This window comes from Belonocnema kinseyi, chromosome 9, assembly GCF_010883055.1.
Source record: "Belonocnema kinseyi isolate 2016_QV_RU_SX_M_011 chromosome 9, B_treatae_v1, whole genome shotgun sequence".
NCBI lineage: Eukaryota > Metazoa > Arthropoda > Insecta > Hymenoptera > Cynipidae > Belonocnema > Belonocnema kinseyi.
This window is the reverse complement of record NC_046665.1, coordinates 71,327,695-71,340,810: the sequence shown is the minus strand read 5'-3', so window position 1 is coordinate 71,340,810 and position 13,116 is coordinate 71,327,695. Positions and strand designations below refer to the sequence as shown.

At 29.2% G+C, this 13,116-nt stretch overlaps 1 protein-coding gene across 1 annotated transcript in view; it reads right to left on the bottom strand.

Annotated features, from left to right (window-relative positions):
* LOC117180200 (neural cell adhesion molecule 2-like) overlaps window positions 1-13,116 on the bottom strand; it is a 302,748-nt gene that overhangs the window by 97,958 nt on the left and 191,674 nt on the right. The window contains exon 4 of the mRNA XM_033372581.1: window positions 8,720-9,040. Within this exon, the coding sequence (XP_033228472.1) occupies window positions 8,720-9,040 (321 nt within the window). The remainder of the gene's footprint in view (window positions 1-8,719; window positions 9,041-13,116) is intronic.

Below are 13,116 nucleotides of genomic sequence, written 5' to 3'. Positions count from 1 at the left end.
CGATTTCGCTGGAAGCGGGTGCAATTTTTCAGATTAGCACCCGCTCCCGGCGAAATCCTGCGGTTGTCCTTATGACAAATTTTTAATTATATATTATTAATGATAATATTATAATTATGTTATATTATAATTGTCATATTTATATCTTGATCCGCATTTGAAAGAAATTAAAGTAATTTGCGATTTTGATGATATTTGAATAAAATATATTTTTTTTATAAAAGTTCATTTTTTAATTGAAAAACCTACTGTTGTATTTTGGGTTTGGAATTCATCTCGTTTGAATAAAAATTCAATTATTTGCTTGAAAAATTAATTATTTTGTTGAAAATGTAACTATTTTGTAAAAAAGTCCTATTTTCTGTCAAAAACTACTTTGCTAAAAAAATTTATTTTTATTTGAAGTTTCATCTCTTTCGTTGAAAATATAACTATTCTGATTAAAATATTTTTTATGCGATTTTGAAAATAAGTGTTTGAAACTGACAATTAATCTATACTAGCTTTGGTTAAAAATTAACCTTTTTCAGTTAAAAATTTAACTATTTGGTTAAAAAATGTAACATTTTTAGTTAACAGTTCAACTTTTTAATTGAAAAATCATGTATTTTGTTAAAAATTCGTCTTTCTTTGTAGAAATTAAATTGTTTGATGGAAAATTTATACTTTTTGGTAGAAAATTAAATTTTTCGGTTGAAATATTAACTGTAAATATTTTTTGGTTGCAAAGCATATTATTTTGTTGTAAATGCAACTATACTGTTAAAAATTAAAATCATAATTTTTGAAATGAAAATTCGATTATTCACTTAAAGTTGAACTGCTTAGTAAGAAAACTAATTTTTCCTATAAAGGATTAAATTAACTTTTCTGTTAAAAATTTTACTGTTTTGTGGAAAAAGGCATCTTTTGGGCGTTAACAGTCAACAATTTGATAGGGAGTTAAACTATTTGGTCAACAATTAAAATTTTGGTTGAAAAATAATATTTTTGGTTGAAAAATTCAGCTTTTTGTAGATAATACTGTTTTTGACTTTAAACTTTAATAATTTCGTTGAAAGTTCATGTATTTTGTTCAAAATTGACCTTGTTTGGTAGCAATTTAATCTTTTTGGTTGAAAATGGGCCATTTTTGGTTAGAAATGCAATTTTTCGGTTGAAATATCAACTGTACATCTTCTTGGGTTTAGAAGTCGATTATTTCACTAATAGTTGAACTACTTTGTAAAAAATATGTTTTTTTAACAAGGTTTCATAATTATGATTGAGAATTGAACTATTTGGTTGAAAATTGAACTCTTTGATTGAAAACTCATATGTTTCGCTTAAAAAATTCAACTTATTGTAGGTAATTCATCTTTTTGATTGTGAAATTAAATAATTTCGTTGAAAATTCATGTATTTGGTTTAAAATTTGTCTCTTTTTAAAAATCATTAATTTTCTTGGCCGAAAATTCATCTTATTGGTTGACAATTTAACTACTTTGTTGAACATTCATCTTTTCTGTTAAAACTTGTTTTTCTTTATCTGAAAATGTAACTATTCTAGGAATGATTAAAAATTAATCGTGTATATTGGTTTAGTTGGAAAATCGTTGTTTTTTTTATAGAACATTAATCTTCTTGGTCGAACATTCACCTTTTCCCTTGAAAACTTAAGAATTTGGTTGAAAAATCGTTTTTTTTTCAAATCAACCTAAGATATATCACATGTATGAATAATAATATAAAAAATATATCTTGTAACTACGATTATTGCTTTATCGATTATTACAGAAAATTTCAAAGTGATCCTTCGTTTTCATGTCCTGTCGGCCCCAGGCATATTTAATTGGTTTTGATATAAGAAAAAATATTAATATCAATGTAAATTTGGGTGAGGTGTGTTACTCGGATAGTGCTTTAATCAATTTCACCCGTAGAGAATTAAATGGTCAATTTAGCTTTTCAATAAATTAGTTAAACTGTGCTTCTTATCCACGCGTACCTTATTTATATGTCCTGTCGGTCCTGCCTAAAACTCCTCAATTACTTGAGAAATATCCAAAAATAAGGTCAGATTTGGATTCAGCGAGTAAAAATGTATAAGTATTGATTTTTTATATATTTATACGGTTATTGTTTATACGATAAAACATAATATATTATTAAATTTTTCGTGTGTCAGATGTCCAGTCGGTCCCAATCTGAAGTTTCGAGGTTAGTCGGGTCGATAACGGAACGTGTAGCTAGCATTCATCGGACTTAAAATACAAGACGGTGCAGCGGAAAAGTAATTGTGATTGAAAAAAAATCGTTTTGACGCGAGTGTGTAGCAAAAGTGCTCACGGAATTTAAAAAGTTATTTAGAGTCGCCCAAAACGAAAGGTAAAGGTTATTATTGAGATCAGTTGATGTTTATTTGAATATATCATGGTACATACTATTTTTTTCTTAATAATTTCCAGAAAAGCAACAAAAAGAGAAAAAAGGTGGTGCATCATTGTATTTTACTAAATTTTTATTGAATTTTATGTAAATCGACTGAGAACTAATTATTTTGCACGATTTCACTACGTGCAGAATATGTGAGCTATTCCTAACATTGTTATAATTTTTAAATATTAATTAATTAATTTTTTCGCTAAATTTTTTCGATAAAAATAAAAATTGTGGATTTATATGAAGATTTATTGAAATAATTTTTTTAACGTAAAATTTCAGAAACATTTTCAAGAAATTGTAACTTGATGAGAGAACAAAGGAGGTTTGCAAACTTGTGTTGGAGTAGCGAACTTTTATGTTGAGTCCTTCGAAATTACTTGCGAACAAGATGAGAACAAACTAAAGTACGTTCAAATCAAATTTAAATTACAATCCAAATCTTTGTCTCCTCGTCAAAAACATAATTTTACGAGGCTGTCTTAGTTTCCAAAGTAATGTAAAATACATTTAGAACAGGCTAAATCACCAGGGAAAAATAACAATGAATGACTTGTTGAAATATCACCATTATATTTCTTATTAACAATAAATTTAAATGGAATATTGTGTATTTATTTTCTCAAATGAGCCGAGTTCGAAACATATTTATCGATGGAGCAATACTACGGAATCAAACTGTATGGAAAATGAAATGAATTACAGTGTACTAGAAGGATAGTTTCATTCGCTAATTATCAAAATGAATATCGGTAATGTAAGCCAAACTCGCTCTCAATGTTTATCAGTTTGAAATGCAAATAGCTGCGTTTCCATGATTTTCTGCATCAGGTAACTTCAAATATACCGATTAATCGGCATACTGAATAATTTACTTGCTGGAAACATGTAAATAGTTCAAAAATGAATTTAATTAGTAGAATTTCGGCCATTATATATTTTTTGTAAAGTGTTTTTAGAGCGAGAAATAAATGGTTTATACATGTGAAACTGACAACTTATTTTCGTTTTTAGCTCAATTATTTTTAAATGAAAAACGAAATAAAAGGATCGTTTAACTTTGAACAGAATAAGAAAAACTGAAACCTATAAGTAGATATTTCGTTAGAACAGACTTGAAAGTCCAATATGCTCTCTAAACATGGATAATAGAATGTTTTTTACGCAAAATAGAGAAATAATACGACAATACATTTTTGCAAATGAAAAAAATCTAGGTACTATCATATTAAATTAAATTTGAAATAATTCAGATTCCTAATATCTTAAGTCGAAATGTATTGAAAAAGGTGAGTTTTTAGCCAAAAAGTTTAATTTTTAAGAAAATCTATTTATTTTTGACCAAAGAGGTAAATGTTCATTTGAAATGATGGATAGTCAACGAAAAAATGAATTTAAAACAAAAGGTATATGAACTTTCAATCAATAATGCGATTTTTAACTAAAAATATTAAATCTCAACAAATAATTTAATATTTGATATTGCAGTGAAAAAATAATTTTATTTTTAATTAAAAACAATTATAATCCAGTAAAAAGATGAATTTTTGATAAATTATTCAAATCGTTAAGCAAGAGAGATTAATTTCCAGACAAAAAAGTGCTTTACAAAACAAGCATGTTTTCCACTACAAAAACACGAATTTTCGATCAAAAAAGTTCATTTTTAACAAGATGATCAATTTTTTACCGAGACAGTTGATCGTTTGACCAATTTCAACAATTTCAACAAAGACATTCATTTTCAAATAAATAATTTAATCTTCAACTAAAATAGTAGAACTTTCAAGCCAAGAAGGCGAATTGTATATAAAGCAGTTGAATTTATACCCAAAAGGCGAATTTAAATAAAACAACTGCTGAATCTTCAACCAAAAAGGATGAGCTTTCAAAAAAATGATTGACTTTTTAAAAAAATAATAAATCTCCAACCAAATAATAATTTCAAACAAAAAATATATATTAACCAAAAATATAATTCTAGGCTTTTAAACACGAAGACATCTATTTTCAACTATTTTAAATATATTTTTAATCCAAAAGGTTCAATTTTTATTCAAGAGGACGAACTTTCACCAATCAGTTTGATTTTCGATACAAAAATGTGAATTTTTAACAAAATATTTTAATTTTCAAAACATTTGTGAGTTTTCTATTAAATGGTCGAATTTGTATGCAAAAAAGATTAAATTTCAACCAAAAGTAATTGTATTTTCGACCTAAGGGTCTTATTTTTAATTATATAAGTTGAAACGATATTGCAAACAGTTTAATTTTAAATAAAATACTCAGTTAAATTTTAAAGTTAAAAATTCGAGGAATTAAAGAAAGAGTGTGAAGTCTGTGACAATTTCCATGGAAGTTTTTTCCTTTAATTTCCTATAATTTATACTTCTTTATTAAAGTTTCAAGTTTCCTGATCAAAAAACGTGGGTAATGATTAATTTGGAAAATTATTTTGTTTCTCAACACCATCTAAAAAACCTAAAACGGTGATAAAATCAGACTCTATGTTAAATTAACAAGCACCTTGTAAGTGTTAATGGTTTAACGCGTGTTCATCTCAGAATCTTGCAGTAAGTTTCTGCCTTGTCGTGTCGTTCTTAGTGGTAAGTTCTGTGCAATATTTTGCCCATTAGCTCGTGATCGGAACACAAGTTCCAGTCTTAGATTAAGGCACGAAATCAGGGAGAATTTGTGGCACGCGATTTTCTGATCCGTCTTGCGAGAGGCGTTACTGTTATCAACGAATCTGCACGAGAACAGCGTGTCCCATGTCAGGACCACGAGAAAAGGCTTTCGAAACATCCGCAAGGCTCTCGCATACTAGAAACTCGAGTAATTCGAAGCAGCCTTGGTATATTAGAACCTCCCATATTTGAATAATTGAAAAAGAAGTCCGGAAAAAGAAGGGAATCGAAATATTGAAAAGGAAGTAGACCTTAAATAATTAATTATTTTATTTAAGTGCGTATAAAATGCCAAAAATAAAGGAAACATTTGAATTAAATATATAAATATTGCAAAGAAACGTCACATTTCGATGCTTTTGAAAAACTAGAATTAATCTAGAAATAGTTAAAATCTTTTTAAAGTTCATGGTTTATTTTAAATATGAATCTCCATAACATTTTTCTAAGCTGTTGAGATATTTTATAAATTTTTTTTTAGATGCTCCCCTGAGATTTAAAAATTCAAAAAATAGATTTTTTATCAATATTACAGAAGTTATTAGAATATCATAAGAGGCCATCCAAAAAACTACGTTACCACTTTTGATCTATTTTTGGACCCGCTCTGTATATTAAATTTAATATAAAACTTTATAAATTCCTAAGATTTCAAGTCGAAATATGTATCATTATCAACAAAACAGTTGCATTTTTAAGCATTAAAAGTTTATTTCCTACAGAAATAGATGAAATTTCAAAAACAAATTAATTTTTGTCCACGCTTACATTAAAAGGATAAGGGTCAAATTTTAAATCAAAGAGGCAAATTTTCTACAAAATAGTTAACTTTTTAAATAAGATGCTTAATTTTAAAGAAAAATATGAAGGAGAGATTGTCTACAAAAGAGTTACAATTTCAACTCGAAAATATCAATTTTTAACAAAAAAATAATGTTACAACTAAGTAGTTGAATCTTCGACCTGAAAAGACGAATTTTCCACAAAATAGTTGAATTCCCAATGAAAACAGATTAATTTTGAACCAATTAAACTATTTTTAATCAAAATGGATTACTTTTCAAGCAATAAAGGTTAATTTTCTACCAAAAGAGACGAAGCTTCAAAAAGAACAAATTAAGTCTCAACACAACAGTTGCATTAACAAAAAAATGGCCAACTTTTAGGCCAAAAAAAAATTTCCATAAAATAGTTAAATTTTTAAATAAGTTGTTTAAGTTTGAAGCAAGAAAATGAATTTTCTAATATATTGTTATAATTTCAAGCCAAAGGGCCAATTCTTTACAAAACTGTTGCATTTTCAACCCGAAAGTAGGAGATTTTATCCGAAAAATAATTTTACAACTAAGTGTTTGAATTGCAACGCGAATTTGCAACAAAATGTTAAAACATTAAAATAAATCTTCCACCAAAATAGCTCAATTTTAAAACAGAAGAATAATTTTTCTGCCAAAATAGTTCAATTTTTAACCCTAAAAATAAATGTTCAGTCAAATAGTTAATTTTATACAAAATAGTTTAGCTCTATAACAAATTGTTGAAATTTAAAGCCGTAGGAGAATTTTCATCAAAACAGTTGAATTTCCAATTCGAAAATATCTATTTTCAACCAAAAAATAATTCTATAACTAAGCAGTTGAATCTTCAACCTGAAAAGACGAGTTTTCAAGAAAATAGTTGAATCTTGAAGTAAAACACATTAATTTTCGAACGAACGGTGGCATTTTTTAACAATCTCGAAGAATAATTTTAAGCCAAAAGAGGTGAATATTGAACAAAAATACATAATTTATTAACCACATAGTTGACCTCTCAAGCAAAGAGTAAATTTTTAGTAAAATAAATGCATCATGAACGAAATAGTTGGATTTTCTACTAAAAAGATCATTTTTCAAAAGATAAATTTTAAACGAAAAATATGATTTTCGAATCCAGAAGATAAATTTTTACCAAAGAATAATTTTTAAAAAGTAAAAAAAATGTTAGAAAGTTTTATTTTCAAACAAAAAAGATTAATTTTCAAACAAAGAGTTTAATATTTAAATATAATATGAATTTCGAAAATTGCAGCTTAAATTTCAATCAAGCAGTTGAATTCTTAAATAAAAACAATGAATTTTGAATAAATCCATTACATTTACAACAATATTATTTTTTTAACCACATAGTAGCATTTTTTATCAAACGAGATGAATTCAAAACCAAAAATATAATAAGAGACTTCAATTTGTATTTAAGCGGGAAAAAGAGGAAAGGCATAACCCGTAAGAGAGGAGGTTTCTTAAAAATAAAGGAGAAAGGAAGAATTCTTCTGAAAAAGTGGAAATTAGTATATTCCCCCCCCCCCCCCTCAAGTTTTAAAATCGTTTCGCTTTGTATGCATTTACTCATATTTGAAATTTTGCGACATTTTTGCTGCAAGTTTGATCCTGAAGCAGAATGTAGGGTATAAATGATCAAAATATCTCAACAATTTAGGAAAATACTATGGAGACGTAAGATAAAATAAGCATAAGAACTTGAAAAGATGCTTATTATTTCCCAAGTTATTCCAATTTTTCTAAAACCTCAAAATTGAACATTCTTTGCAATGTCTTTATATAAAACTGACATTTTTCCGGTTGTGTATTCCAGGTGTTATCATACTGTAAGCTTGTTTCCGACAATTTTATTACACCTTCTTTTGGCAGACTCGGAGAGAACAGGAGGTGAGGGTAGGTAGAGTAGGGAAAGTGGTCTGAGAGAGAGAAAGGAAAATGAGGGACTAAAAAGTCAGAAACGTGAAAGGAGGGGGAGTAGGGGCAGTGATGGGGATTGAATGGAAGGGCGAGCACGGGGAGGGAATATAGGAAAAGTAACGCCTCGGAGAGCAGGGAAAATGATGGAGGGAGAATCAGAGTAAATAAGTAGAGCGAAGGCAGGAGGACGTGAGTGGGGATAAGTTTTAGAAGTGCTTAGAATAAGAACAAGTGAGGGGAGGTATAGTAGGAAAAGTGAGTGTAGAGAAGTATGGTAAGTGAGAGAAAGAAGAGTAGGAAAGTTTGGTAGGGAATAAAAGGCGGAGTGGAGGAGGAGATTTAGGGGAATTGATAGGGAACAAATTTGCGAAGAGTGAAAGTATGATAAGTAAAGAGAGTAGGAATAAGGGAAGTAACAGGCTGGAAACAAGAGGAAGGTAAATGAGAGGGAATATTGGAAGGGAGGTAGCGGAAGTGATAAGATGTGAGGGTAAATCAAGAGTTAGGATTTAATTAAAGAGAGGAAAAGTAGGAGTGTGATGGTAAGTATAGGAATGGAATCAGAAAAATCATGCGAAATTCGGAGGAGGGAAGTAAGGGATAATATAAGCGGTAGAACAGTAGGAGAGAGGACGTGAGAGCAGGGAAATTATTGAAGGGGAGGCAAAGTATAGAAAGAGGAGATTTAGGCAACCTAAAATACGTCTTGACAGGCTACGAAGCCCTTTCCAGTCAGTGTTAAAAAAAAAGTGTTAGGGTTGTAAACTTGATAAAGTTCTGCCAAATCAATAATAATTGGAAGGAGTAACTGGTTCTATTATACCTGAAATTGTAAAAGACAGACAAATGACAGGTGGCTGGTGAACTTACGATTCACGTCGAGTACGAGTACCCTGCTTTGAGCCGGCACCAAGTTGGTATTGCTGGCTTGACAGATCAGCCTTGCTTGCAAGTGCTGTCGACCAACTGCGGGATACGACAAGTGGTTAGACGTCACATCCATGTCGTCTATGTAGTGATAGGATTCGTCTATCACCATGTTCTCGAGAAACCACGTGACCTTTGGGGGCGGTTTCCCACCTCGAACTTCGCAGATCAGATTCACGTTACTTCCCTCGTTATAGGGTTGCTCTACTCTCGTGATGATTTCCATCGAAGAACCATTCCGAATAGTTGGCCTCTCTGGTGTAACTGAAAGGAATAAGATAGTTTTGTGAAACTCATGTTCACAGCGGTTAACCTATTATCCTTACTATTCAAAATCGAATTGTAATTTGCAGCCTTGAGTTGCGTCAACTTTGATCAAAAGTGTTGTGCTAAATTGTAATATTATACCAAACGAAATAATCTTCAAAGAAATAGAAATAGCTTATAACAGGCAGTTATGATACAAGTAAGATATCCTATCTAAAAAAAGTGGTATAATAATATGTTTTGAAGATCTTATAATCACTGTTGTTAAAAAAACTGATTGGATTGTTATTATTTGAAGTTATTCACATTAAAAATTTGAAAAATTTCAAATTAAATATACAAACAATGTCTTTTAAGACTGTTCATGCCGACAGTCAAGCTCAAGTTACATATTGATTTAAAAAATTGAGGAAAAAGACCCATTGATTTTTGCAATAAATATTAAAAGAGATAATCAAGCATTAATAATAAAAAATAGCTAAAATCATAGTTAATTTCGTGCGCCAAAAACGGCCATATTTGCATATTTGTTTTTTTCACATGCTTGAGGGAGAAGTCGTCATTTTTATTAAATTTTAATTTACAAAAGCTTATAATTTCATTCCGAAATAATAAGTACAAATATTTTTAATTAATTTTGTGATTTACACAATTTTCGAACTAATATTTAATAAAATCGTGAAAAATGTCATTGTAAAAAACCTTTCAATAAATGGAATGAGCTTTTGCAAATTCAAGTTCAATGAAAATTACGACATTTGTCTAAACTGGAAGAAAAATATGAAAACAACTCTGTTTTAATAAACAATAATGAGTTCATTTAAATTTTTATTATTTACGCTTATATTTCTCTTCTAAAATTGGTTAAAATAATCAATGGGCCTTTATTTGGTCTTTTAAATGTTTGTTAAATTATTCAATACAATATATATATTTTATATAATTAGTTTTTGTGATAAAGTAGAACATTAAAAAAGAATTTAAAAACATAAAATCATAATGTTTCGAGGACTTGAAATCTGTAAAACTTGTAGGTCGTGTTAGTCTTTACACCAGAAATTAGCTTTTTTCAACCAAATTAGCATCAAGATTCCATATTTTTGGAAACTTTAGTACATGTTAGCGGCTATTTTTCAATAGTTTGCGTTTTTCAGTCCTTTTAGCATTTCTTCACCTGAAATTGAGAGTTTAAAATGTTTGTCACTTTTTAAAACAATTTTAATTTTACGTTAGAGTTTTACATGTATAACTGGTATTTTAAAACAGAAATCATATATTTGGAACAGTATTTGAAATTTTTTAATAGTTTCCAGTCGCATTGTCGTTTTTCACATTAAATCGGTTATTTTTATATAAAACGATTAGATTTCGAATAACACCTCAAATTTGTTCTGTTCTTTTTTCCGGAAATTATTGATATTTTCAATACAACATTTTCAGCTTGCAAAAAATATTTACAAGTTTTCACCAATTTTAGGACATCCAGAGATTTTTAAAATAATAAAATTTACCAGCTTAAACAATGTGAAATTTTGCTGATGCTTTTTTCGGAAATTTAAATAAACAAATACTTAAAATTGAAGAGACAAGAAATTTTAGAATACTTTAAGAATAATAATAATAATAAAATATTCTTCTTTATCTTGGGTGATGTAAAGACGTTAAAAATAAAGCTATTTATTATTTAAAATAATATCAATGCCTGTACAATTTAAGGTTATGCTCGGGTTATTAAAAGACTTACAATCTTAAATAACATGTAGCTATTTTAGTGTTTCTTCCTCTAAAATTTGTATTGTTAATGAATAGTAGTATACTTGGAGATGAGTATAAAAATAATTTTCATAGAACTACTAGATTTTGTTTAAGTATTTTGTAAAAGGATGTTTTGAAACTAGCAATGTTTAGAAATGTGTTTTTTTTTGTATTATTTATTGTCCTATCTGCAATTATAATAATCTAAATAGACTGGTTCAGAATAAACCACAAACTTCATTATTAAAATATCATTCTGGTATTTTTAAAAAAATAAGGTTGACTGAAGATAAAAAAAATAACAAAGTAGAATAAAAAACAAAACACCTGTAAATATATATTAAAAATTACAAAATAATCATCATAAAAAATCCTCAAGGATAAATTATTACTCCGGTACTAAATAGTGCATAGCATTATTATGCATATGTTATATATACGAGAACTTGCACTGATTACCTTTTTATGGGTAATGACGGTATCACTTATTTATCTTAATTTATGTACAACCCTCTGGCGACCTTATTTTGCAATAAATAATCGAGCCTGTAGTACCCGTATTTCTTTTCAACACAGAAGAAACGACAGATAAAGTTTACATCGATTTCAGGTGAAAGATTCACCACAACAAAAATTAACCTTTCCGGATAAACTTTACATGAATCGACGATAATTTTCGGTTTTGAACCTTGCCTGGATAATCTTGCGCCTTATAATCGCTCCATTTTTATTCGAGATGTAGCGAGGATTGCGATGCCAGCGCTATCTATCGTCGTTTAACTTCATTAAATTGGAGAGAACCGGGGATTCCCATCTGTTAGTTGCTTTTCGCGCTTTTTGCTAAATGGTATTAAGTAAGTTTTTTAATTCCTCTACAATAGTCTAATTTATTTTGGAGGAAATATATTAGCAAGCACACATTTTTTCGTGTTTTCTGTTACTGGTTCTACATGTTTTACCGAAATTTGCTCACTTCTGCGTTACGCAGTAGACGAAATCAGAATTATTCTCCTAACCTCAGTGAAGCTTTTGCCGAAATATTTTTTCTTTTTAACCGTTTCAAGTCTTACCTACAACACATTTTAACTTTTCTTTTTTCTGTGTCGTTTTAAATCTGGTGTCCCGATTTATAATATGAATTAACTCATACATTGCCCGTTTCCTATTGCTGTTAAGGACGCCGTAACAAACGACAGCTTTTATTCCATCGTAGGATAAAATTTCGCCAAATAGCATGTAAACTTTAACAGCAGGAAATTTTACATGCAACAAAATTTATCTTTAGTTTTTTCTGTGAAGGTTTTTTTTCGAATTGCGTAATTCAAATATTTTTCGATCTTTCGTGTTTTTTTTTCAAAGTTAATAGTATTTCCCCCAATCCTAAATGCATCATGAAAAAATATGTAGTTGAACCTTAGAAAAGTTCCGTCCACTCAGCACCGTCACCAACGCAAATTATAAAACGGAATACGGCATATTTGTTTGCTATTTTTTTACTAATTTCATGCTAAACAGAAATATTTTTGCTCTTTAAACTTCGGAGAAAATGGTGGCGGCGCAGCGCTAGCAGGACGTCCACTCAGCGCCGCCACCTACGAAAACTCACTAAAAATGATTATAAAGCGATAAACGATTCGTGAAGATTTTTTTGCTGCTTTTTGCTCTATGATGACATATATTACGTTTCCCAAAAAACTACCCCTAAGTCTTACACAACTACCCCCTGTGATCAAAAACGTTTTAAAAATGGGAAAACTACCTTCAACAATGTAAACATGTTTTAGGGCTTCAAATTAATTACATGACACTTGAAAATTTCCCTCTCTTTATAATTTCCCCAAAACTACCCTTCCACGTGAACGTATGCAGCAGAACATTTACATGTATGAAAAAAGCATTAAAAATAATCAAACGTAGAAGAAACTATTAGTTGATATTTTTTCTCTTCTTTTGCTCTCCGAAAATATATAATACGTTACCCAAAAACTACCCCTAAGCCATACATACCCTCCCCTCGTCAGAAAAAATGTTTTAAAAGCTGGAAAACCACCTTGAACAATGAAAAAAAGATTTAGAACTCCAAATTGATTATATGGAACATTCAAAATTTCCCTCTCTTTATACTTTTCCCAAAAAAACTACCCTTCCACGTGAATCTATGCAAAGGAACATATATATGTATGAAAAAAGCATTAAAAATAATCAAACTTAGAAGAAACTATTAGTTGATTTTTTTTCTCTTTTTTTGCTCTCCGATAATATATAATACGTTACCCAAAAACTAACGCTAAGTCATAAATACCCTCCCCTCGTCATGA